General features: G+C 46.3%; 1 protein-coding gene across 1 annotated transcript in view; it reads right to left on the bottom strand.

Annotated features, from left to right (window-relative positions):
- The window catches only part of MAP3K9 (mitogen-activated protein kinase kinase kinase 9), a 76,609-nt gene that overhangs the window by 46,635 nt on the left and 2,226 nt on the right, over positions 1-27,748 (bottom strand). The window contains 1 exon segment of the mRNA XM_049612549.1: positions 21,589-22,002. Coding sequence (XP_049468506.1) covers positions 21,589-22,002 — 414 coding nt within the window.

The following is a 27,748-nucleotide window of genomic DNA, read 5'->3' as shown; positions in this document are numbered from 1 at the left end:
GGATCAGAGAAGCCAGGATGTTACTCAAGAGAGCAGAACTCCTCCCTGGTAACCCTCCTGCCTAAGAATCTGTGGACTTTGGTTAAAGATACTAGCTGTGCTGCTTAGGCCGGCAGTCCCCTACACAGGGGAGAGGGGGAGAGAGGAACGAGGAAGAGTTGGTCCTATAAAGGAAAACAGGAATGGAACCTCCTTCCCCCTCCCATCCCCCCTCCCATTCGTTCTGGCCATAAGTCGCCCCTTATAAGCACGGCCATCAGCGCTGCGAGTATTTATGGAGCGCTAACTACATACCAGTCGCTGCTAAGCAGCCTACATGCACTACCTCCATCAATCACCTCAGGAAACGGGTACTGTTTCATTTCTGTTTACAGGTGAAGACGCTGCGGCCGAGCGAAGTGAGCACATTCGTCAGTTACACAGCCAGGACGTGGTAAATCTGGGACGATTGGCTACCACTCCCACGCTCTTGATGATGACCTTAGTGTAGCCCACACGCCCATCTTGCTTTAAGCATCTACCGTGGAGAAACATAGACACAAGAGACGAGAGACGGAAAGAAAGCCCTCGGAAGGAGGTCACAGAACACACAGCCGCCGGGGCTCCTGGGTGGCCCAGTAGGTTAAATGTCTGACTTCGGCTCAGGTCATGATCTCACAGTTCATGAGTTCGAGCTCCGTATCAGGCTCGCTGCTATCGGCGCAGAGCCCGCTTCAGATCCTCTGTCCCCCTCCCTCTGCTCCTCCCCTGCTCACGCTCTCTCTCTCTCTCTCTCTCTCTCTCAAAAATAAAATAAACTGAAAAAAATTTTTTAAGAATACACAGCTGCTGAGCTGTGAAGAAAGGACAGGGCTTCATCCAAGGGAAAGAGGCAGGAGGCCACTCTCAGCAAGGGGAATAGTGTGGTTTCAGGCCAAAGGGAAGAAACCCTGACACATGTAGGGAAGAGGAAATAGTCCCTGGTAGCTGGAGCAGGACGCAGCGGCAGCGAAGGGCTGGGGCCGGACCGGAAGACTGCAGGCCACGCAGACACGCTGGGAATCTGTCCGGAGTGACAGGCAGTTTGTGAGCAGGGAAGTGGTGTGGTTGCAGCGAGACAAACAGAACTGAAAGAGCAAGAGACAGGCAGCGAGGACACAACAGTGACCTTTACAGTTACCCAGGGGAGGTGGCGAAGAAGGAACCACGGTACTGGGGATGGAGACGACGGGCCAGCGAGATGGAGCGATTAATCACACGAACAGGGAGAAGGAGCGGCCAGTGAGTCCTGGGAAATCTCTCCGGCTTCACAGCACCCACGTGCTCCGGCTGGGTACCTGTAGGTCATCGACCTTTCGGGAAGGTATGCGCATTCAGCGAGGACGGGGGGCTTTGGGAGGTTTCACTGCCCCGACCTCTGTGCCAGCTCACGCCCACCATCTCACGGCTTCCGATAGAGACTGAAGCTTCCCATCCCCTCCCTGCTCTCCATAATCACCTGGGAACACGGTTCCTTCACTTCCAGGCACAGTCACAAACTCACACATTACGAACTGCCACGGTCTGGACCACATGCAGTTCCACGGCCCTGACATGCTGGGACCAGACACTATTTGCCAACACAGCTCAGTCCCGCGTTCATCTGGGACAACGGGCAAGCCCCAGATACCAGTGCTCTGTGCTTCACGATGTCAGCCAAGGGCAGGCAGCAGAGAGCTCGGAGAGTGGCACGGGCTGAGAATGAGGCCAGAATTGATAGATGGGCTTCCCGAAGCTGCCTGTTGAGAGCCAGTCCTCCGGCACCTGGGCCCTAAGCACAGTGTTCAGACAGGCTAGTTAACAGGACTGTGATACTGGGGCCTCGGTTCAAACCTGGAGGGCGTCCAGGGCTCCAGGCCACTCCCAACTCTGGCTGGTTTTCTCGAGAATACGTGCAAGGGGGACAAGGGAAAAGATGTATACGTGTAAGCCAGCACTTGAAAGACAACTCCAAGCACCAGCCTTCCTGACGTGCCCACATCTGTGCCTGCTACATGATTCAACAGCATGAGGGGTGGATTTCTGCTGCTTTGTAGGGCTGGAGGATAGAGGGGACATGAGAGAGAACTCATATATTTATAGACTAACAATGGCTGGTCTCAAGAGACACAGCACAATTCATCAGCCTTTTTCAAGCTATTTTTCAATGACCCCTTTAACCAGCCCCAGCTTTCCATGGGAACTTCACTTTTATCTCTTCTCTCGACGCAGTGGCCCCTTCCCACCTCTCTCACGCTGCCGAGTGAAGGTTCTCTCACAGCCAAGCTTCTTGTGATTAAAACACAAATGGCCGCCGCCACCTTGCTGGCCAAACTTCCCAGAGTGTGTTTGCAGGACACCTTGCCCCCTGCCACATCCTAAAATAGGACTATTTCAACTCGGGCACCTACAGCCATTGCCACCTTGTGCAAATTAAGCTCAGATAACACAGCTGGGACTCTAGCCCTGAGCTCGTCCAGACACAGATGTCACCAGCAGGAAACGGAAAGGCAGAGGCAGAGCTTCTATGCGCCACTTTCCTTATTAAAGAACATCTCCACAAACACCTGCCAGCTCTGACCATTCCCACCATGCCGTCTCACCCTGACCGTGAAGAGCTGCCAGGTCTCAGTCATGCCTCAGCTACAAACTGGATAAAAATGATCAAGAAAGAGGCAGCACATCAAACCTTTGATGATTCTGTCAACAAAAAGCCATTCTTCTTCCTTGGCATGTGGACATGGGGCGTTGCTCCCAGGCTCCCCACGAACCTGTGTCCCCAGGCTCCGCCACCAGAGTCCCCTTGGCAGGCAGGGCAGGTGGCATTTTCAAAATGGCACAACGTCTCCCACCTTCTATGCTTTTCTCCGATGTGATCTGGACACTCCTCCCGCAGACAGGCGGGTCTCTGTCCCCTCTGAATCGCAGCGGGCCTGAGACTCCCGTTAACCACCAGAACGCAGCGTAAGTGACACTGCATGACTTCTGAGCCAGATCAGGAAAGACGACACAGCTTCTGCCTTGTTCACTGCAACACTTGTGCTTGAAGCCTTGAGCCACCGTGTCAGAAGGCCACCAGCCCCGAGCCAGCCACACTCGGAGGGCTCACACGTGGGCACCATCACCAGCAGCCCCAGCCTTCGAGTCCTCTCAGCCCAGGCACCAGACATGTGTGAACAAGCCTTTCTGAAGAGTTCCGCCTCCAGCTGCGGCCTCAACCAGACCCTCCAAATTGTTCCAGTTGAGGTTCCAGACATGGAGAAGCAGGAACGAGCCATTCCTCCTGAGCCCTTTCTAAATTCCCAGCCTGGTTTTCATCAGATAATGAAATGATTCTTGTTTGGGGCGGTTTGTTCTGAAGCAACAGTAATGGAAACAGTTGGTGACACGCTTGTGAGTCTATTGTCATATTGGCTGCTACCAGAGAAGCAGCTGCTCTCAGAGACGGTATTCTTAAAAAAGAATGAAAAGCTCCCTTTTATTGTGCATTGACTTTGTGCCAAGCATTATTCTAAGGGCTTGTGTGCATAATTTCATGTAGCATTACAATGCTATGAGTAAATACTAGGATTATCCTCATTTTACAGAAGAGGAAATGGACTCAGAGGTTGAGGACCTTGCCCAAGCCCGATCTGCCTGACTCAGAGCCTAGAACACTGTATCATACTCTGCTCCCCAGCCGCTTTGAGACAGGAGTGGTTTCTATATGGGAGACTTAAGTACTTGGGGACATGGCTTCCCTGTTCAGTACTCCAGGTGTGGGAATTTACTAAAGAATCTAGTGACAGAGGCACAACATTGACCAACACTTGGCCATGGCTGAACTGGGGCAGCCCCCTCCTCTGGAAAGTCACTGCTGTGGCCCACCATCCTTTTATCAACACCCTCTCCGCCCCCCGAACTGCTTTAAGACCTAACTCCTCCATCAGTGCCTGCCAAAGAGTTCTCCCTTCTGTAGACACCATCTCATGTACCCTTGGCACACTATTCCATCCCGCATCATACTGTTCTGGTTGTCCGGGTGTGTTTATGCCATATGGCTCCTGAGGACGGAAAGAATGTGGTCGAAGTGACGTCTACATTGCATACATAATAAAGGGATGTGTCGTATTTCCTACAGCACCTATGCAATCACAGGCATGTCAGTTTCTCACGAGGACCTGCTGGTTGAGAATCATAACCCACGCAAAATGCAAACACCCCAGGCATCACCCAAGGCATCACAGAGGAGAAAAGATTTTATTGTGGAGGAAGAAACAGCATGACACACCACAGCTGCCCATCACCATCACCATCACCATCACCTTGTAGCCAAGGAAGCCCGACCGCAAAGGCTCAAAACAATGGGAGTCGCCATTTTGAACCACAAATCCTTAATAGTCCTGGAAAGCTAAGAAAACACAGTAAAATTTCCTATGAGTCATTTCCCAACTTCTCATCTAAGAGTAGGGAGAGGCCAACCTCAAGTAACACCTCAGGCTAAGACTAGCTTTGTTCTGACTCACTGTCTTCCTGTCTATGCTACGGATGCCTTTCTGAGTACCCACCTTCCACCTCCATGCCCACTGGGATGGGTGAGATGAGGTTTGTACCTGTACCTTCCTGGCCTATCTCCAAAGATGACTCTTGAAATCCAAGTGATAGAGTTGAGGATCTTACTATGGTTGTGTAAAATCACAACGACACAGGTTCTCAAGGTGGTACATCTCTGTTTCCAGAGGGAGACCAGTCTGTTGCTTCCTTCCCTGATACCTAGAAAGGTGGCCATAATGGGCATACCCTGAAATTGTCAGGAAAATGTTCAAATGTCTTCTTTCCTGCCCTCAGGGAACCTCCTAGTGAGGAAAGGTCATAGAATATGTCCCTTTTCCTGAGCAGGGACATTCTTACTCTTCCTATAAGGTCATTATCAGTGACCTTCTCATTCCCAGCCTCTCCTTCAGTGTACTACATATCAAATCAAACACCAAAAAACTTATGAGGAGCCTAAAATTGGCTGGATTCATGGTCCATATGACCTAGAAGGATGCACACGAAGCCAGCCTTATGGGGCATCTGGGTGGCTCAGTTGGTTAAGCATCCGACTTCAGCTCAGGTCATGATCTCGTGGTTCGTGAGTTTGAGCCCCGCGTCGGGCTCTGTGCTGACAGCTCAGAGCCTGGAGCCTGCTTTGAGTCCTGTGTCTCCCTCTCTCTCTGTCCCTCCCCCACTGGGGCTCTGTCTATCTCTGTCTCTGTGTGTGTCTCTCTCTCTCTGTCCCTCCCCCACTGGAGCTCTGTCTGTCTCTGTCTCTGTGTCTCTCCCTCAAAAATAAATAAACATTTAAAGAAAAATTAAAGCCAGCCTTACATGCAGTGATCACGGGTGGAAAGGTGTCCAATGGCAGGGGCGGGTGGGGTGGTGGTGGCAACATCCAAAAGTAAATCAAAATTACATAGACTTTCTACTTATTTTGCCAGGCATTAGAGGATTCATGTGCTCCACAGAAGCACTTCTGCAGATCCCCCTTTTTTCTCCTATTTGTTGTCCTCACATAAAGAAACTCATGAATTTCCTGCTTAAAATTCCTTTTTAAAAAGTGTTTCTAACATGGGGCAGCCTGGGTGGGTTCGTTGGTTAAGTGTCCGATTTTGGCTCACGTCATGCTCTCATGGTTCATGGGTTCGAGCCCCGCATCGGGCTTTCTGCACTGACAGTGCACAGCCTGCTTGGGATTCTGTCTCTCCCCCTCTCTCTCTGCCCTTCCCCCGCTCCAAAATAAATAAACTTTAAAAAAAAAAAAAAAGTGTTTCTGTCAGGGTGAATTTGCTGGATTCCAGTCCTTGTCCCCTCTGCTTGCCTTCCATCACCATAGCTTAAAAATACCGGGGGGGGGGGGGGCGCCTGGGTGGCTCAGTCAGTTGAGCGTCTGACTTCGGCTCAGGTCACGATCTCGCAGTCCCCGTGAGTTCGAGCCCCGCGTCGGGCTCTGTGCTGACAGCTCAGAGCCTGGAGCCTGTTTCGGATTCTGTGTCTCCCTCTCTCTGACCCTCCCCCATTCATGCTCTGTCTCTCTCTGTCTCAAAAATAAATAAACGTTAAAAAAAAAAAAATTAAAAAAAAAAAATACCGGTGGCAACAAACTCAAAATTCTCTTGGTGAGGCAGGATCAGGGAAGAGCTGGGAGGCTTCACTCATAGTGGTTGGGTGTTATTTCACCAGCAGTCAAGTCAACTCGGAGCATTAAGGAATGAAGGCTGGAAAGCCCAATTTCTCTTTCATGATATTAATCTATGAATGTAAGTCAGCACTACAAAGCCTGCCCACCCGTCCTCCATAGGGAATGGAACTGCCACATGGGCCCAACGCGATCCATCTGGTTACAAACTCAGTTTGCAGGGCGCTTGGGTGCCTCAGTCAGTTGAGCATCCGACTTCAGCTCAGATCATATCTCACAGCTCATGGGTTCAAGCCCTGCATGAGGCTCTGTGCTGACAGCAGGGAGCCTGCTTGATATTCGCAAGAGTCAAATGATGTGGAAGCTTCTGTTATGGTCCAACTTTTGGATAGCTTTATATAAGCATAACTTTGATTCACCCTGAACCCTAACAAGAAGCAAAGCTGAGGCTACAGAATGATGGCTAAGATTCATACTGTGCTCCTGGAGGGGCCCTGGGGAAAGGGCAAAGGAGAAAGTAGCCCTCCGCTCCAAAGTAGCCCTCCGCTCCTATGCATTTTAGGACCACCAGGTCTAGGGCTGTCAGGTCCCTGGGTTAGAACAGTGAAGGATCCCCTCCCTGCAATTCCAGATGTGGGGATGATCTGCCCCACAAGGACCCCAAGACCAGGTTTAAAGCCACAGCTAGCCCCAGCGCACCCAGAGTCTGGTGAGTCACAGGGTCAATCCTACAGAACAAGCTGCTAGTATGGGGTCTCCCACTGCAATCTGCTCCCAGAGGACAGAGAAGAAAGACCACCACACGAGTGCTGGAGGGCCCTGGACTCGAGTTCAGGCCCCACCATTCTCTAGCTATGTGTTCTTGGGCAACGCATTAAACCTCTCTGAGCCTCAGTTTCCTCTACTGCAAAATGGGGTTACCACCACCTCCGCCTTGAGCATCTGAGACAGATACTGCTCCAAATTAAATTCTATAGCACCAAATACAAAATATGATTATTCTTCATCTCATCTCTAGGAATACTGGGGGGCGAAATGGAGGGCATTTATCTCTGTCACCATGAATAATAAGCTAAGGAAAGAAATCAGATAATGTCACTAATAATCTTAAATCATCGGGCTTATGTGGGAAAGGCTTATGAGAGGCTTATGTGGGAAAAATTTAAGTTGCTTTTCTATTACCATCCATGGGACCGGATGGGCCACCCTTCCTTGTCACCAGCTGCCATGCACTTGGAAAGGACAAGCTAATTTATGATGAATTTTATGATTTTGAGGGAGAGGGGAGAACTGGCAATTACAGAGAGATTGTTAATGACCCACCATGGGATTCCTATCCCTAAACACAGATAGCTAGGAGCTGACTACTTAAAAATGTTTTTCAATCTGATCAGAACATGGGCGGAGGCCCCTCTTTTCCAAAGAAGACAAACAAATGCCCAACAGATACATGAAAAGATGCTCAACATCACTAATCATCAGGAAGATGCAAATCAAAACCACAATGAGATATCATGTCACATCTGCTAGGATGCCTATTACCAAAAAGCAAGAGATAACAAGTGTTGGGGAGGATGTTTAAAAAAAAAAAAAGGGAATCAGGGCGCCTGGGTGGCTCAGTCGGTTAAACGGCCGACTTCGGCTCAGGTCATGATTTCACGGTCCATGAGTTCGAGCCCCGAGTCGGGCTCTGTGCTGACAGCTCAGAGCCTGGAGCCTGTTTCAGATTCTGTGTCTCCCTCTCTCTGACCCTCCCCCGTTCATGCTCTGTCTCTCTCTGTCTCAAAAATAAATAAACGTTAAAAAAAAAAAATTAAAAAAAAAAAAGGGAATCTCTGTGCACTGCTGGTAGAAATGTAAATTGCTGCAGGCACGGTGGGAAACAATATGGATACTCCTCAAAAAATTTAAAAGTAGAACCACCATATGATCCAGCAATTCTACTTTTGGGTATATATCCAAAGGAAATGAAATCATTATCTCCAAGAGATACCTGCACCCCCATGCTCACTGCAGCATTATAGCCACGGTATAGTAAGAATCAAGTGTCTATCCACAGACGAATGGATAAAGACGACATGCTATACATACATATACGATCAAGTATTATTTGGTCCATAAAAAAAGAAAATTCTGCCATTTGTGACAACGCGGATGGACCATGAGGGCATTATGCAAAGTGAAATAAGTCAGACAGAGAAAGATACGTACTGACTCTAAAAAAGAGGCAAACTCAGAAACAAAGCAGAATGGTGTTTGCTAGGGGTTGAAGGGTAGAGGAAATGGAGACACGCCGGCCAGAGAGCGCAAACTTCCTGTTAGAGGATGAGTAAGTTCTGGGGGTCTAACATACAGCATGGTGACTATAGCTAACAATACCGTATTGGGGCACCTGGCTGGCTCAGTCGGTAGACCATGCTACTCTTTGTCTCAGGGTTGTGCGCTCAAGCCCCGCGTTGAGTGTAGAGATTACTTAAAAATAAAATCTCTTAAAGAAAAACGCAAAACCTATTATATATTTGAAAATTGCTAAGAAGAGTAAATCTTAAATGTTGTCACCACACCAAAAAATAATTATGTGAGGTGACAGATGTGTTAACTAAGCCTGCTGCGGTAACCATTTCGCAATATATATGCATATCAAAACATCACATTGTACACCTTAAACTTACGCAATGTTACCTGTCAATTATATCTCAATACAGCTGGCAGGGGTGGGGGTGGGGGGGGAGAGGAGGAGTCTACTGTTTTTACTTCCTGAACACTAAAATACATGGCAGAGCTTGAACAGTGGTCTCTTTTATATAACCCAGTGAAGACATGATTGTTAGTGGGCAGGAAAGATGCAGACTTTGCTGCTCAGCTTTAAAAAAAAATTTTTTTTAACGTTTATTTATTTTTGAGACAGAGAGAGACAGAGGATGAATGGGGGAGGGTCAGAGAGAGGGAGACACAGAATCTGAAACAGGCTCCAGGCTCTGAGCTGTCAGCACAGAGCCCGACGTGGGGCTCAAACTCATGGACCGCGAGATCGTGACCTGAGCCGAAGTCGGCCGCTCAACCGACTGAGCCACCCAGGCGCCCCTGCTCAGCTTTGACCTCTGGGGCTATAAGCAAGGCATCCCTGATCCCTTGGATGGTGCAGATGCCTCAGATGCTGTCGCCCACGATACTTGGGACCTAGCTGGGAAACATGGCAGAGTGACAGGCCCCACTGTCAGGGGCTGGGAGTGCCTGGAATAAAAGACTTGTCACTGGACCCAGGCAACCCAAAAGCCTGACTTTAGGCAAATTACTCAACGTCTTGTGGTCACAGCTCTAAGATTCCATTAAGCTCTAGTCTAATCCATAAACACAAAAGGGAGTTATGAATGACTGGAAACTGGAGACTATCACTGTTTCCCCCAACTACAGCTTTCACCTTCCTCTTGGATTCTGAAGGTTAGCAGAATGCAGAAACAAACAAAAATAAAATGTATCCAGATGGCATGCACTCCACGGAGGGAAGTGGCAGGAGATGAGGTACACAGACAGGAATAGGCAAATCACACAGAAAGAAAACACAGTCGCATCTGCACTGTGCAATCTGGGATACCTCTTTTTCTTTTTTCAAGAATACCTTTTCCTGTTACCTTGCCTTATCGGGCATATCAAGTTGCAAGCAGTCACAAGGATCTGCAGAGAAAGGTCTGAGTTCCTAGATCAGTCACTGCCAGGGCCCCACAGACCCACTGTGAAGGCTCAGGCCCCAAGGTAGACAGATGGGTAGAGAGTCAGAGCCTCCACGGCTGGGCAATTCCAGAGGCAAACATTAGGCTTCTGACTTTCTAAGCTCCAAGAAACACCCTCTTCTAGAGTCCTAAGCTCCTGAAAAGTTTATGAAACAGAAATGGACATACAAAAGCAAAGCTTGATGACCACAAATGCAGTTTGTTCAGTAGAGGAGTTTGAGTTCATCCAGAAAGGAACTAGGGGTAGAAAAGGCAAGGCTATATGCAAAGTCCTATACCGGGGGTGATTTGTGGGAAAGGGGAGGTAGGGAGCAGGATAAAATGGAAGAAAGAAAAACATTACCTCTGCCATCAATAATTCTACTGGGATTCCTGTGTTTTCACAGAAAAAAATTATCGAAGGAGACAACAGCAACAACAAACCCCACACATTAATTACATTTGCTTCTAAAAAGTAAACTTAGGGTTTCGGGTAGGAATAAGATGGACTTTTCTTTGTACTTCAGTTTTGAACTATTCTTACCTTCTGTACGTATCACTGTGTCTATAACTATAAATATCTACACTGCAATTGGAGAACAGGACTAAAACACTTAACAGGCAAGTACAAGACAATTAATACTTAAAAGTAGAAGATCACAAATTACGGCTCTAAAGACTGAGGAAATAAACATAGCCTCTGGAATTACAATAATAATGATCGATATGTGGAGCACTTACCGTGTGCCAGACGGTGCTAAGCGCTTCATCTAGATTATTTCACTGAATCCTCACCTCTACCCTATAAAATGAGATGGGTGCAATTATCATTATTCCCATTTAACATTAACAAAAACTAAAGCACAAAGAGTTTATCATTTGTGCAAGGTCCCAGCTATCAAGTAATAGAGCCAAGGCACCAACCACACCTCACCCAGAGCTCACTTGGGCTCATCTCCAATGAAAGAGAGGGTTCACATCCTAAATGCGGACTCTAAAGGACAGTGGGGGCATTGTTGAGATAATATCTTGGGCTGGAGGGAGACGTTAATGCATGGGAACAGGCACAGTGGTGGAATCTGTGATGACCAAACCCACAAACATTTCCTGAGGACCTACTAAGTGCTGGGCCCAGCCAGATGTGCAATAGCTATAGGCAATAAAGCTGCTGCACAGAGATGGGCAAGGGGCAGTGACGCGCCATCCTCCTACCAAAAGAAGACCGCAGCATTCAAAAGAAAATCTCTTCAGCCCGCCCTGAATATTCCAGTCTTAAAAAAGGCCGTGCAACAATCACGCTAAGTTGACTTGGGGAAGAAGCCAGGAAGAGGTGTGAAAACGGCCTTCCCTTTGACCTTGGCCATGGACTGGTGCAGCAGAGGAGAGAGAGATATACTGCCTTCCTCCTGGGGCAAAATCATTTTAATTATCAACTGAGAGGCCAGCAGAGCCATAAAACCAGCCAGCTGTCCCATTCATTCAGGCCAAAGGCCGTAACAAGACAAGGCAGCATTTCTCAGGGGGGTAAGCACTGTGAGTTAAGATAGGTCTGGAGACAGTGAGAGAGACACCGCCTTCTCTACAAGAAGCCCAGACATGGCTGGAAGTGGCTGGGGGGGTACCGGTCCCCTTCTGCGGCTTCAGCTAAAATAAATCTGCCTTTTACAGTAAAACTACCCCTGACCGACTTGGGAAAAGTCAGCTCAGGGCTGCCCAAAATCCTCAGGCTACTTTTTTGTTTTGTTTCAAGTAGGCTCCATGCTCAACGTGGAGCCCAGGGCAGGGATTGAACTCACAACCCTGAGATCAAGACCTGAGTTGAGATCAAGAGGTGGATGCTTAACCGACTGAACCCCCCAGGCCCCTGTCCTCATGCTACTTTAAAAAGGGAAAGTGAACTATATCCTGTGTACATCTAAAATAACAAGGAATAGAAAGAAGTTTCTCCTACTCCTTGGAAAGAGGAAAAGAGCACAGCTTCATTACTGAACGTGGTCCCTATGGGGCACATGGCACACACTGTTTCATACCACCTCTTTTTTTTTTTTTTTAAAGTTTATTTTGAGAGAGAGAGAGAAAGTGAGAGTAGGGGAGGGGTAGAGAGCGATGGAGAGAGAGACAGAATCCGACAGTGCAGAGCCCTATGCGGGGCTCAAATCCATGAACCGCACAATCATGACCTGAGCCAAAGTCGGATGCTTAACCGACTGAGCCACCCAGGCGCCCCTGTTTCATACCATCTTAAAACAACACTGCTCTTTTCTGTAATGCCTACATTTTGCAGATAAGGATCCTGGAGCTCCAAGAAGCTATACCCACATGTCCCATGTCAGGGCTCAAGAGGTAGCTTTAATCCAAGTCTCTCTGACTCCCAAGCCAGCGTTCCTTCCATGTGTGGAAGGACCAATGGGATTCCCAAAACCAAGCATGGGGGAAATGCTTTCTTCTCAGATCAAAACCTCCAAGTTTCCTACAGAGAGCAAAAATCCCGGGGACGAGCAATCCTCAGCTTTAATATGTCTCATTTCTAGACCTCTCTGTCATGCTCCAGCATCTGCATGAGCACAATCTTCCTGCAACTCTGTTGGGGAGGGGGACGGAGGCACACAAACACCTGAGTGGTCTTGAGCCCCATCTGTAAAAGCCTAACGTCAATTCAGAGAAGTGGGGATGGGAAGCTGAGAGCAAAGTTCTGAGACACCAGGATGCCCCTCATTCAGTCCCAAGGACAGAAATGGCGTTTGACGAACTGCGTCCTGCCTCCAGGATGAAGGCTGCCCTTGGTTTATTGTGAATCCCCATCATGATTCATGTGACCGGAGCATCTTCTCTCGGCAAGGCCATCTGTCACGCCCTGGGCAGCAAAGGGGCAGGGAGTTCCTGTGAGCTCCAGTCAACTGTGTTCTCGCTAAACCACTTGGAGAATATTCCCCATCAGGAGCTCTGGCCCCTGCAACAAAAAGCCAGAAAGCAGGGAACCCGGGCCTGTGGCAGACCACGTAATCACCACCTTCTCCCAAACACCCATTCACACTTTAAGTCACACGATGTCAGTCCTGGAAGGGACCTCAGGGACCATCTCGTCCAAACCTTTCATTTCACACTCGTGGAACCTGAGGCTCAAGAGAGCACAAGATGTGCCCAAAGGCAACCCAGCCCATCAGTGCCGAGGGTGGCACGTGGGTCTATGCTCCTTCCACTGAACCCATTCATTCTTCCCTTACTCACAGGCCCAGTTTAAGAAGTTCGCTGTAACAGGGGCACATGGGTGGCTCAGTTGGTTAAGTGTTCGACTTCGGCTCAGGTCATGATCTCACGGTTTGTGAGTTCGAGCCCCGCGTCGGGCTCTGTGCTGACAGCTCGGAGCCTGGAGTCTACTTTGGATTCTCTGTCTCTTTCTCTCTCTGCACCCCCCCCCCTCACAAATAAACGTTAAAAAAAAAAAAAGAATAAGAAATCCTCTCTAACAGTGTTGATTCATAACCTTCTCAGAGTCTTGGATTAGTCAAAATAGTACACCCCAAATGAACCTATACACATTCTGCGTAGATTCCAAGGGATTCAAGGGTGCTGTGTTAACAACCTGTCCCTAATAAGAGCAACAAATATGGCTCTACAAGAAGCTGATGGGGGACTGAAGGGGATTCTAAGGTAAAGAGATGGGTGGCCCAGGGAAGAAGCTACATTTGTCTCTCGACTCAACAAGACCACGCACATCACACCTCGAGTCTCACTTTCCCTATCCATAAGTAACCCTGAGCTACCTCACAGAAATGAGGTAAAACACCGGGTCAGGAATAGAAATTCTTCCAAGAGGCATGGAGGAAGGTAGAGCCAGGCAGGCTCTGGTCTCCTTAGAGCCCCTGAAGCACAAATCTTGACCCTGAGTGGTGACAGTGCCACAGACCAGCTCCAAAAGGTTCAGGTCACTACTTAGCTGTTACCAGGCTTGCCTGGGGAAAGGTGTAGGGAAGAGAAGACACAGTAATTTGGCTTTCAAGGCAACAGCAGCTCAAATCAGAGGAAACAGAGATAAAAGGGAAAACACTAAGGAATCTGGAAATCAGAGCCCGCACACGACTAGAAGCCCTGCTTGTCCTGCAACTGCACCCTCAGTGAGGCTGTTTCCCCAAGATAACAACTCAGGGTCCAGGATACCTACCAAGATCCTTCGCACAACACCATCTTCTGCTCCGACAGCAACGCAGGCTTTAGAGGTGCCTAAACATTGCCCAGGGCCCCACACTACCTCCTACACCACTGAGTAAGCCGCAGAGAAGCCCCAGAGCCACCAAAGGTGAAGGAAGGCACTCCAGAGCAAGCTTGGGGAAAGGGTGGCAAAGAGACCAGTTTCCCTCCTGATCCTTCTCAGCAGCCCCTCAGCCCCACCATCCACAGGAAAGGACCCAGGGGATGTCAAGGGCACTTGCCTCTTGTGGGGGGTGGGGGTGGGGGGCATGCTCTCACTGGACATTTGTGCCTGCTGGTCTCCTTGCCTGGACCGTCCTGGCCTTACCTACCCTCACTGCTTTGTCTCATGAACTCCTCCCTACTCCCTCGGGAGATTCTCAGGCATGTCCCTTTATTATCATTCTCATGGTACCAACATCTGCCCTGAACAGTATGCCCAGAGTCATGACTTTACATTTTAGGTCTTTCCCCCATGACCCCCCGGGGGGCTCTGTGAGGGCAGGGCAGGTGTCTGTTTTCGTTTACTGTTATATTCTCAACACCAAGCACTCCAGTTGACACACAAAGAAGAAGCATCTTTGTGCGAAGACGGCCACGCCCAGGGGAAAATGGACAAGCAAGGTTCCCAGGCAAAGTTAAAGAACTGAGGTCTGCAACCCAGACCTCCTGGCCTCACCCGCTTCTTCTGCTGAGTCGTGTTCACCTGGCTGGTTGGTTGCTTCGTCTCAGCCTCATCCACGTATGTCTTCATTTTGACTCGCAGAACATGTCTCTGTGTTCATGCAAAATGCTACCCATCAGTTGAACAGAATACTCTGGTACATGCCTGGTGGCTGCTAGCTAACCTTAGCTATTGCCTCCTACAACCAAAATGACCCAATTCATTAAGCACTGATATGCTTTTGCCAGGAAAAAAAATCCTCAAAACATGTCCATCACCCTCCAGTTCCAAAAGAAGGAGCTTGAGGAAAGAACCACAAAGAACAGAAATGGGAAGAAAAATGGAGAGAGAGCCAGCAGCACCCGAGCCAGGTACTGTTGGAAGTATCTCACTGGGGATGCATTCCTGAGGCATAAAAAAAGGCATTTACGCACCTCTTATAAAGGACTGGGAACTGGGCTCTCTAGCCCATACTTTGCTGCCTCCCAGACCCATCCTGGGGATGTTTTATAGTTTATTTTATGCTCTTATAGGAAAAACTGCTGTTATGGCCACTCTTCATCCTTTTGTAGGCAAGTCCTTCCTGCCACATTGCTCTTGGCCAGGATCCCTGTGCCCTACTTGCTTCTTCCATTCCTTCTTTCCTGCGCATAGGAATGCACTCTACCTCAGCGTACAGGAGGAAGGGCACCAGAGAGTGGAATCCAGTGGGTCAGACCATTCCACAAGCCTTGCAGCTGGCATGCTGTCAGTCTGGAGAAATCCTCCCCAGGAAACACAGTCGGGGCTGTGGCCAGTGTCCAGTCCAGGTGTAAACCAGGGCTTAGATGTTACAGCCTGCCTGAGGTCAAGGGCAAGACAGAAGCTCTGTCCCCCTGACTCTTCCAAAGAAAGCAAGTCTTCGGCTTCCTTATCTTGTCAACTCCGGAGAGAAGGCTGAAGAAGGGCACCAAGTGCAACTGAGCAGAGACACCAGAGGGAGAGGTGCTACTCAGGCCTTGAGTCACAAGAGGAGCAGCCAATCAAACTCAACAAAACTAGAACTGAGACTGTAAGGAGCACAAAAGGGGATTCACACGTTGGGAACACAAGGATCGCTGAGGTTGGATGGAACGGACTGGCAGTGGATGCAGGCAGCACAGGGGCCGGGGGAGGAGGGGCGGCCTGCTCCAGCAGTATCCGGCAGCCCACAACTAGCTGCAGTGGAGACACTGGCCAGTGGATTATTCGGGGCTGGCATCCAGGAAGGGTGCAGGGAAAGAAGAGGGCAGAGGCACTGGAGGACGGCAACAAATACACGGCGAGAATACCACCCTCGGCACCGGAAACGATGAACTCGGACATTAGGAAGGGGGTGAGGGCCTGGAGATCACACGGAGGATGAAAAGCGACATCTGTACCAGGGAGGCAGGAGGGACGTCCTTTGACAAGAGAAGCGGAAGCTTTACATTTTGAGATCCTGTAAGCAGGCCAGTTCAAGTGATACTGCGCTCGCTCATTTATTCACTCATTCATGTACCTGGGAAGCTAAAGACACAAAATCCGTTTGGAGGCAGAGCGGATGCTCCTGAAATCATCGCCAACATAAAGAGGCCAGGGGATGCAGGCTGGCAGCCGGCTACAGGCCAGCAGTGCTTTGTTCTATTTTTCAACGGCCCGCGCTGGATGCAGCACGCACTCCCTTCATCATTCCCACCAAGCCCTATAGCTTCACACCAGCGGCTTCACAGACGTACTGACCCTGGAAGACATCTGAGCTTGCCACGCTAATATCCTCTACGTGCTCTCAGGTAGCGTGTGTTCAGCATGAGGCGACTACTTAGCAATGACCACAGTGATGGACTGTCGGGAGGAAGCGGCCAGGTTTGCGCTGAGCACAGGAAAATGGGTAAGGTTTGGACCGGCAGAGACACGAGGCAAGGCCACCCCGGGAAGCAAGGTTATTCCCATGGCAAGGGTGTAATGAGGCCTCAGTGGCCCGGAAGCACAGAGTGTATTCCAGGGGAAAGAGGAAACCAGCTTGGCTTAAGGGGAAAGTGCCTTTAGAGGAAGAGAGAGATAAAGGCAGCAAAGACCTCATGAGAAGTTTCGGGTGACATCCAAACCAAAGAAGGCGGGTGTGGTTAGTCCCGACCAAATGCAGTCCACCACTCACCTCTGGTTTTCAGCTATGAAGCTAAGAGTAAATTGATCAGCTCTTAATGAAATGTGGTTGCTATGGCTCTATGAGTAGGACAGCAATAGCATTCCTAATTCTATAAAACCAAAGCACTATAGGGCCACGTGAAGCAATTCAGCGAGACGCCCCAGCCACCCAAAAGCAGTGTGCCAGCAACAGCATGGTGACTGGGAACACAAGCTGAGGGGTCAGGCCTGGGTACTAAGTCTGCTCTTAGGACTGGAGGTGAGATCCTAGAGAAATGGATGACTCCTTGGAGCCTCAGTTTCCTCATCTGTAAAATAAAGACATTCATAGTCTTTACTCTGCAGGGTTGCTGTAAGAATTAAAACAGAATCTACATGAAATGCTCAGACAGTGCCTGACCTAAAGAGAGCACTCATTTTATATATATATATATATATATATATATATATATATATATATATATATATTTTTTTTTTTTTTTTTTTTTTTTTTTTTTTTTTTTTTGAGAGAGAGAGAGCGAGTGCATGCACTTGTCGGGGAGGGACACAGAGAGACAGAATCCCAAGCACGCTCCACGCTGTCTGCGCAGAACCCGGCAAGGGGCTCAAACTCACAAAACCAAGAGATCATGACCTGAACCCAAATCAAGAGTCAGACACTTAACCAACTGAGCCACCCAGGTGCCCCAATCGCATCAGTTGTATTATTATTGTTACTGTTATTATTAAGGGTTTGGTTTAGTTAATATAGCATATCTAAGTAGCAGAAGACTGTGCAACCTTTAAATACCTTGTGGTGGAAGAATATTTATTTACTTAACAAGTCATGACCCGCTGACAAGGAGGGCAGCATGAAAGCATGCTACACAGTTATTAGGATTTCCTGTGTATGATTCTGGGTAAAAAACACACATAAATGCAAAAACTGGAAAAACTGCTTTACCTCTATGTTTTTCTGTGTTTTCTAAGAGGAGAAAAGAAGTGATTTAATAATAAAAGTAATAACACAACCTTTACTTTGGGCAAGGCTTTTCAATGTCCAAAGCTTTTTCCTATGATCTCATTTTTACACTAATGTAAGCTTGAATGACCGCTATTAAACTGCTATTCTGCCAAATGCCTGTAAGCCAAAATCCAGAAATCCATCTCCTTACCCCCAAAAGGGCAATCTTTCCACTAAAAGACCATCTTTCACTGACACCTTTGCTAACCATCAAGTCTCTGGTTTTCCCCAGTGGATGGAGCAGAGACACAAATCCAATTATACAGCCAAGGTTTTCTGCAAGTAGTTTAAGAAGGGATGTTTAAGTTAATGATGCAACATGGTAAAGTAGTATAAACCATTAGTTAAATCGGGGGACTGAGCCACACGTCCCAAGGCCTGGCTAACCTTGTTTGGCTATATGATGCTTAATATCTGAAGTAATAGTTCTTCCCAATGCATGCCCCACATTAAGATGCCATGGTAAGACCGCCAGCTGCTTCCACCACCGGCCTCCCCTGGCAGCAGACCCTGATTACTAGCTGGGCTCGCTGCCACCCAGATTAAAGCCCTGCCTCTCCCAGCCTCCTCTGCGCCAGCCATGGCTATATGATTACATTCTGGCCAATTAATGCAAGCAGATGTGTCTTGCTGGACTTCTGGGAGGTTCATGGGAGCCAACTCAGTGTCAGGAGCACCTTTTCTGTGCTTCTGCTTTTTGTCCCCCTTCAGGCCTGTTACTTGGACCAAATAACTGGCATTTCAGCAGCCATCTTAGACCATAAGGCAAGCCTAAGGATGCAACCCATGTACTGGGCTGCCGTGAAAAATAGGAGCCTGGGTCCCTGACGACACTGTGGTGTTCTTAACCCTGCAGACCTCTTTTCAAAGACAAATGAATGTATACTTTGTTTTAGCCACTGATATTTTGGTTTTTAGGTGATGCGCAGCCAACCCTAAACTTATTGAGGATTATGGACCAATATAGGATGCTACACATGTTCCATTGCCAGTTAACAGCACGTGACTTTTAAAAGTAGGTGACTAGGATAATAAAGCATTTTAATAAATCACCTTTTTACTGAATCTTTTGTAACATATGTTTATCACCAACTACTTTCTTTTTTCCACAAAGACAGCCCCAATATATACATTCTCTTTTCTCTAGTGGTTCTAAGTCAACTAACACGTAGGATTCATAGCATTCTGCCCTCACATGACAGCGACCAAAATCCAACTCTCTGGAACCAAGAAAAAAACAGGCCAGTGTACCCAGGTCTGCAAAAACACTAAGTTCTGACTCTCCAACTGGCGGGTAAAAACTAGCACAACATTATTTTAAATGATTAAAATGATTTTCAAGTCACACCCACAGAGCAATGGAGTAAAAACAACAACGCCATCAAGGCTTATATTGGATTTATACAGTCCCGGCAAACAGCCACCACAGACAAATTTCAAGAAGCTACCCCAGCTCCCATGAGAGATACACAGCAGACATCAATATCAGCACCAACCACACAGCCCAATGGACTATGCACGTTTCTGGGCATCTGTTACCGTGAGGAGGTCAAGGGTCATACTGCCCCATGTAAGTCCAACCCTCACCACGACATAGTACACCTGAGGGCTCCACCTTGGCAATCCTAAAGCCCCCTAAAGACAAAGAAAGACCAGGGTTTTGTCTCTCAGATGACAGAATGGCACTGAGGTCTCTTGCCATCTCCTGCAACAAGTAAACTTTTCCTTCACAAGAACCTAGACTTCCATACATAATCTCACAAAAGGTAAATCCTTGTGTTTAGCTTAAATTACACCCAAGTTTGAAACTTCTTGGAGGAAATGATTGACTTTTACAGTTCCATCATCCTAGCCCAAGTTTTTAAGATTAGAGCACTTTGCCTACTTCTCCCAGCATGATAAGAAAAAATAAAGTTCACTTTCTACATTACATTTTCTACCAACTCATCTGCTTATTCTTACCCCATCATCCAAAGCAAAGTCTAGGCAGAAATGTGAAAAGGGTCACCAAAAGTTTTAGCTTATTTAAACATTTACAGAACAGAATTTGAGAGGAGGGATGAGAATAATCGTATTTTATTTAATGGAACTTAAATCCCTTACATGCATTATATCTAATGTTCCATGCTTTTGCAAGGATGAATTTTTCTATTGTTAAAGGTGAAGAAGGCTCAGGTAGAAGAGATAAGGGTAAGAAAGGCTATCTTAAAGTAAATTAGAAAATATATATTGGTGTGTGTGTGTGTGTATTTACTTTAAGGGTAAGAAAGTCTATTTTAAAGTAAATTGGAAAATATATATTTGTGTGTGTGTGTATTTACTTTAAAAACATTTAGAAGGATAGGTCAAATGTAATACTTATGCTTCCTGAAGGAAAACATTATGGGTTACCTTTCTCTCTCTCTCTCTCTTTCTTTATCTACACTTACTAACTTTTGTACAACAAAAACATGCATTACTTATATAATTTTACTTATTATTTAAAAAAATTTTTTAAGTATTTTTTTTTTAATTTTTTTTAATGTTTATTTATTTTTGAGACAGAGAGAGACAGAGCATGAACGGGGGAGGGGGAGAGAGAGAGGGAGACACAGAATCGGAAGCAGGCTCCAGGCTCTGAGCCATCAGCCCAGAGCCCGATGCGGGGCTCGAACTCACGGACCGTGAGATCGTGACCTGAGCTGAAGTCGGACGTTCAACCGACTGAGCTGCCCAGGCGCCCCAAAAAGTATTTTTTAAAGTAAACAGATTCACAGTAGTATTAACAGAAAAATAAACCACATCTGGAACAGCTCGGAACAAAGTCTGAAGGATTTCTGGGCTCAATGCCGAAGAAGACAGAGAGCGAAGTTCCAGGGACCCACACCAGTCTCCAAAACCCTAACTCCCTCCTCTCTGGACAGGATGCTCAAAGTGATTTATATACCATTTAACAAATTTTATCCTCTACACCACACAGTTCAGGCAAGAGAGAGCACAAATCACCACACAAAAGCAGCATAGTCCCAGCACCTGCCGATTCTGCCAAGGAGACTGGTTTCTACCAACTTACCATGTAATTATGTCTAACACTTGCTTTACAATCCAGTTTATGGATTCTGGATGTTTAATAAACAGTTACTACTCAGTTCCCTGCTATTAAACACTAGGTAGTTACAACAATTAATTAATAATACCCGTAGGCTATCAGGAGTCCATAATACTACCAGCTGGTCATGCTCTCCCGGTTGACATTATCATCTGGATCGGCCTCGCAGCTCAAAGAACATGCTTCTTTTTCCTTATGGCCCCTTCCCTAGTGGGTACCTCAAATTGGGGTGCTCAGGCAGAATGCATGCAGGCAATATATATTTGCATTACCTGCTGTTCCTCCAAAGGGGAAAACCCCTTTTGTAATTACAGACACACTTCCCTCAAGTGGAAAAATAAAGCTATGTACATATGTGGATTTTTGCACAGCATATCAGGATTATACGCTGCCAACCTTGCCTGCTAGTATGAGCTCAAAATTATCCCAACCCCCTGAGCTGCCTCATTCTTCTTTTCCTATACCAATTTTTCCTGGCACTCATTGTACCCCTACATCTCAACTCAAGGATGGGATGGTTTTAAGCAAGGAATTTCACTGCCCACTGAGATTCCATTAGGAATCCACTCCCACCAAGCCATGGACTGAGTATAAAAAGTGTTCTTGAGCCCTCCAGCCCCACCTCTTCATACTCACTGTTACTGGACTTAAGGTCGCGGTGGATGATGGGGACAATTGCCTCATCATGTAAGTAGTTCATCCCTCTGGCAATCTGCACAGCCCAGTTCACCAGGATGTCCGGCGGAATCCTTTTCCCAGATAACACTCTATTCAAAGGCCCTCCACGTGCAAACTCCATGACCAAGCAGAGGTTGGGTTCCTTCAGACACACACCCCTAAGGGCAATGATGTTGGGGTGCTTCAGCATGGCAAAGAGCTTGGCCTCCTGGCGAACATTCTCTATGGTTTGGCTGATGTCCTCATCGGGGTCGTGGCGAGCTGCTTTCACGGCAACCTCATCCCCTATCCAGAAAGCACGATAGACCTTCCCAAAGCCCCCGATGCCAATAATCTCTTCCAGGGTTAGCTCCGCAAAATCAATCTCTAACACTGAGAAAGAAAAGAAAAAAAGAAGTCAAAAACATTCTGAAAACACCCTTGAATCACCCATTTACCTGGAGGGTTAACAGCAAGTTGTCTGTTCACTTGGCTTTTTTGTCTCCCCACTGTAAGGAAAACTCCAAAAGGGCAGGAAATGTTAACCTCTTGCATTATTCTTAATGACTAGCACATAGCAGGCATTCAACAAATATTCATGTAATAATTTCTATTTGGGACATCATACAGAATGTCATACCAAGACAAACCATTTTAACTGAAGGGAACACAGAAGGAGATCGTTTTACTGTGTACTAGATGAGGAGAAGCGTACAACCCAGTGACAAGGCAGCCACACAACAACCAAACCACGGTGTGAAAAGAACCTTTAGAGCAGTATAATCAGATCAGGAAAAACACCAACTCCCACTGCAGGACAAGGATTAAGAGGGTGAGTGGGAAAGGATTCTCAGGGAAAGCAACATTGGGAATGCACCCTAAAGAATGAGTCTGCTAGAGGGGAGCACCTGGCTGGCTCGGTCAGTAGAACATGCAACTCGTGACCTCGGGGTTATGAGTTTGAGTCCCATACTGGGTGTAGAGATCACTTAAAAATAAAATCTTAGAAAATGAGTGGGAGGGATCCCATCAGGCAGTGAAGATCAGGGGTGGGAGAAGGACAATCCAAGCAAAGGGAAGGTCACGAGCAAGAACATGGGGCATGAGAGTATATGGCATATTAAGAACTGTAGGGAGTCCAGTATGGCTGCATTAGATGCATTAGGATACAAAATGAGGCTCAAAGTGTTGTTGGGGTCACCTAGGCTGTGAAATGTTTTAAAAGTCATTCTGAGAGGCTTGAACTTCACACTGTGAATGATAGGACTAGTGCATTTTTAAGTAGAGGAGTGCTTTTAGACTGGGACTTAGAAAGGACATCGACTCTGGCAGCCATGGGGACTATAACCTGGCGGATGGGGAGCCTACTGCAAAAAGGTACCACTAAGGAGGCCACTGAAGTAACCCAGGCATGCAAACACCAAGGTCTGAATAGCAGCAACAGTGAAGACAGAGAGTGTGCAGTAAACTGGGAGGATATTTTCAAAACGCGGTTCTACCAGGACCTGGTGACTAGGATATGTGGGAAAGGAGCCTCCCAGGAGACATCTTACTCCAGAAGTCACCTGCTCCACAGCTCTATCCTGATTCTCCCAGTACCACACCCAACCACTCATCTTCTTTCCAATGCAGAGTTTGAATCTAGGGTACCTGATTATATCTTCTGCTCTGTTTGGAAAGGCTTCCATGGATAGATAATAATAGCTATCAGTGATTATAAATCTTGAGCTAGATAAGGTGTTGCTATATGAGTAAAGTGCTATTTTATGTTTCTCTCATGAAAACCCTGTGCTGTGACTTCTCAGTTTGTCTTTACCTGGCTGACTCCTATTCAACCCTCAGGTCTCAGCTTAAACAAAATCTCCTAAGGGAACTTTTCCTAACCCTTGCCTCAATGAGGTCAGGCCCCCATCAAACATATCCATAACAGTCTCTGTTTGGCAAGACTCAGCAAGGTTTAATTACTTGTTCAGTGCCTGCTGTTCTGCTAGATTGTGAGATTCACAAGGGCAGATTCTGTCTGCTTTACTCACCACTGTACTCATCCTGCTGAACACTCAGCAGGTAAGTGATAGTCAAGTAAAATGGGGGCAAAATCTAACTCAGTAGGGACTAAACCAAACTCAGACAGACCTGGAAAGTTAAAAAAAAAAAAAATGCATTGGACCTCCTGAAACAGAGAAAATAAGGTTGCTAAAAAACAAAAAAAAAACAAAAAAAAAAAAAGAAGAAAACAAAGATACATTTCTGAACTTTTGGCAAGATCAGAAGAGGAAATGCCCACTGCTGTTCTCTTCCTTCCTCAGCTAGCTCCAGGATGCCTCCATCTTCCACTCAGATGCTGGCAGTCCTCAAACCTCTATTCTCCCTGAATTAGAGTATTCCTAGCCTATCTAGGGCTAACATTCATTTGTAGTTTACAATGCAACTGGCAGTCTGCACAAAGGAATACAAAAAGTTATACAGAAGGTATAGCCCATCTTGACCCAAAAGTTTCAGCTGTTCAAGCTTTTCATCCCAATCTGGCACTCTTCTTGAAGAATCAATGGTGTGGCTGGTCCTGCAGACAAACAATCAACATCTACAATTCTCTACATGATCTTTCAGAGGCCCGAAAGTTAAGAACTACATTTCCCAGTCTCCCTTACCGCTACTGTTCTGCTTCTGCCAATTAGATGCACAAGATAGGGAAGGTAGAAGTGAGATGGACACCACATTCTTGCTTTTCTCCTGGCAAGCATGGCTGTGGACAAGTAGGATTTTCCTGCATGTCAGCCATTAGCTCTGGGCAGATGGAGAAAGGAATGTCGTAAGGTCAAGTGGTTGCCTAATCTCTGGACAGTAACTACAAGAGGGTGTTCCTAAGATTGACAGCTTCAATGTCATCCCCTGATTCTGTACGTTTCTAATTAGAGAAGTGGTGGCTTGCCGGGTGGGCCAGGTCTGCAATGTTCTGAGAGTTGTTCCCACAGATCCAGCTAAGAGCCCCTTCTCCCTGCCCTTCCAACATTTCTGTAAGCACTCATTTTCCTGTGCTAACTCACTTTCTGCTTAAAATAGCTTAAATGTTTCTGGGTCCTAAAATGAATCCTGATTACTAATTCTTGTCTTATCTCATTTATATGAATGAGAAAAACATGGGTATATTAAGGGGTTGTTAGAAACTCTTGGAAAGGAGTGCCTGGGTGGCTCTGTGGGTTGAGTGTCCGACTCTTGATTTCGGCTCAGGTCACGATCCTAGGGTCATGGGATTGAGCTCTGCACAGAGCTCTATGCTGAGCGTGGAGCCTGCTTAAGATTCTTTCCCCACCCCACCCCCGTGCACCTCTCCCTGACTTGTGTTCTCACTCACACACACACTCTCTTTCTCTCTCCATCTCAAATAAAAGAAAAAAAGAAAAAAGAAAAAGGAAACCCTCTTGGAGAAATATGTAAGTTATGTCAGGACTCTCCTTGGTCATGGAGGGAAGGAACATTCACTTTTCTTTTCTTTTTTTTTTTTTTTAAGATTTTATTCTTAAGTAATCTCTACGCCCAATGTGGGGCTTGAATTCATGACCCTGAGATTGAGTCGCAGGCTCTAATGAGCCAGCCAGGTACCTCAAACATTCACTTTTTCTAACAGCTTCTACACTGATGAAAAGATAGGTCTCTGCAACAAGTTGGCATTTACACATCTTATTTCCTCAACTGAATATCTGAATTTTCCTTAAGGGAATAAACTGTTCAGTATTTTGTTTTATACCCTCCCTTCTTTCCTCTGTTCTGAGGCATAGTTGTAAACACACAGGACGTGTTAAGTACTTATTTAAACGTACAAGGATTTAAAAGAAGGGATTCTGAATCAGGGTGCTGAAAGGACAGCTCCTCAAATGGCATTTCACAGAAGACGGAAAACCTCTGTGGGGAAGGGAAAGTGATAATGTCTCTCTGGTAGAACATAAACTCTCAGGTTCTTGCTAACTAGCTAAGGAAATAGTATGACCAGCTTTCAAGAAAAGTATAGAGCACAGCTTGCAAGCAGATAGAAGACAGAACAGTGAGGACTGGGGGGAGGGTACTTTCTTTTCTCCTCCCTGTGAAGATTCCTTTGGGTAGGAACTAGACCTTCACTGCAGCTGAGAGAATGTGGGGCTCTCCTTTCCCCCTCCAGTCAAGACCTGGTTTTAAGTAAAAATCAGGTCAAGTCACATTCAGTACATTTTTCAGTTTCTGTGGATGGATATTTTCAGGAATATCAAGAACAAAACCTTATTTCTTTCGTTTTTGCAGTCAAGATGTTATTCTCTCTCAATTATATTCTTGGAAACTAAATGTATAGGCACATTCTGGTGGGTTTGGGCGAGTGAATGGTACACACGTGACTCATTTAAAAATCCCAAGTATGCCTGAAAATACGTTCTTATGTTTCTAGTAGATGTAAGAAAAAAATGTAAATTAGTAATAACCTTAATTTATACCCTGCTTGAAAACAGACACAATCCTCCTATAAAGAAACTGTTTTGTTTTTTTTAAAATAACCTAGGGCTATTTATCTCTCATGATGATAAATTTGGAACTGTACATTTTTCCTCTTTCGCTAAAAAAAAAAAAAAGATGAATGAGTTCCTAGGTTATTTGTATTTGTCAGCTCCATGGAAAGCTAAACTTTCATATCTACATTGGTGGGGATAACTGCACTATGTAAATATTAGATGATTTCTAGTATCACTATTTTTTTAAAATTTGTCACAAGGTTTGGTAATTTCCCCTCTTTTGTTTTGAATGAAGTTTGAAACAAAATTTTCAGTTTGAAAAGCAATATTTGAAACTAAAACTGAACATTATGACTTAACTGAGTGTCTGCTGTTCTTAATCTAATGTCACAATTCATGCCTCAAAGGAGAAATTCAAAAGGGTAACTGGGGAAAAGCTGTCAGTGGCTCAATTTTATTCCAAGTCTTTGGAGACAAGGTTGCCAATCACCTTTATTTTCTGAGTGACACTAACTGAACTGGTGGACGCAGGAGACCCATCAGAGCACCTGTTAGCAACTTCCCATGTTCACTTTACCAAAGCACTGCACTGAAATGATGTATTTACATCACCAATCTCCCTCAGGCATGACTTACAAGCACCTCCTTATCTTATTATTTCTTTATTTCTTGGTATTTAACACAGTATCCATCTTTCACAAGGCACTCTAATTGGTTTTTGGATGAAATTAAACTTTCTGAATTATCAAGAATTAATCCCATTCAAGTTCAGAACTCGTGGTGAGACTAAATAAGTTACCAGGACCTTCAAAAATCATGTTCTTCAAGTCAGTTCTTTTTTTTTTTTTTTTTTTAATTTTTTTTTAACGTTTATTTATTTTTGAGACAGAGTGAGACAGAGCACGAACGGGGGAGGGGCAGAGAGAGAGGGAGACACAGAATCAGAAGCAGGCTCCAGGCTCTGAGCCATCAGCCCAGAGCCCGACGCGGGGCTCGAACTCACGGACCGTGAGATCGTGACCTGGGCCGAAGTCGGACGTCTAACCGACTGAGCCACCCAGGCGCCCCGAAGTCAGTTCTTTTAAGAGGCACAAAGTACTCCCTACTTTCTCATCATCTGAATTCTACATACAGGAATCTAGTCTACCCAAGGTAACTTTTGTTACATTAAAGATTAAGTCCTGGCTCTGTGCTGTCAGTTCAGAGCCTGGAGCTTGCTTAGGATTCTGTCTCTCTCTCTCTCTCTCTCTCTCTCTGCCCCTCCCCCACTCACGCTCTGTCTCTATCAAAAAATGAAGAAAGGATAAAAAAAATTTTTTTTAAGATTAAGTCCTGGGCACCTAATGGAGGAGCTGCTAATGTAGCACACTGTGGACACATCTGGTGTTCTGCAGATGAGTTCTTCCAGCCCAAGTCATATTCACTCTTGACTGCTCGACAGCTGGAAGTACAGACATTAAAGAAACTGAGTCCCTGCTCAGGAGCCTCACATAGCTCTCCTACTCTGACATTAGCTGTAAAAAAAAAAAAAAAAAAAAAAATCACAAGAAGTCACCCACAAAGAAACTCACAATTTGACTTCTGTTTAAAACTACACTGTGTCTAATATGCCAGGCCGTTCTTCCAATATCTCTTCCAATATGTGACCATGTTCACCTTCAACA

Source organism: Panthera uncia (assembly GCF_023721935.1).
Source record: "Panthera uncia isolate 11264 chromosome B3 unlocalized genomic scaffold, Puncia_PCG_1.0 HiC_scaffold_1, whole genome shotgun sequence".
NCBI lineage: Eukaryota > Metazoa > Chordata > Mammalia > Carnivora > Felidae > Panthera > Panthera uncia.
This window is presented reverse-complemented; position numbering and strand designations above follow the sequence as displayed.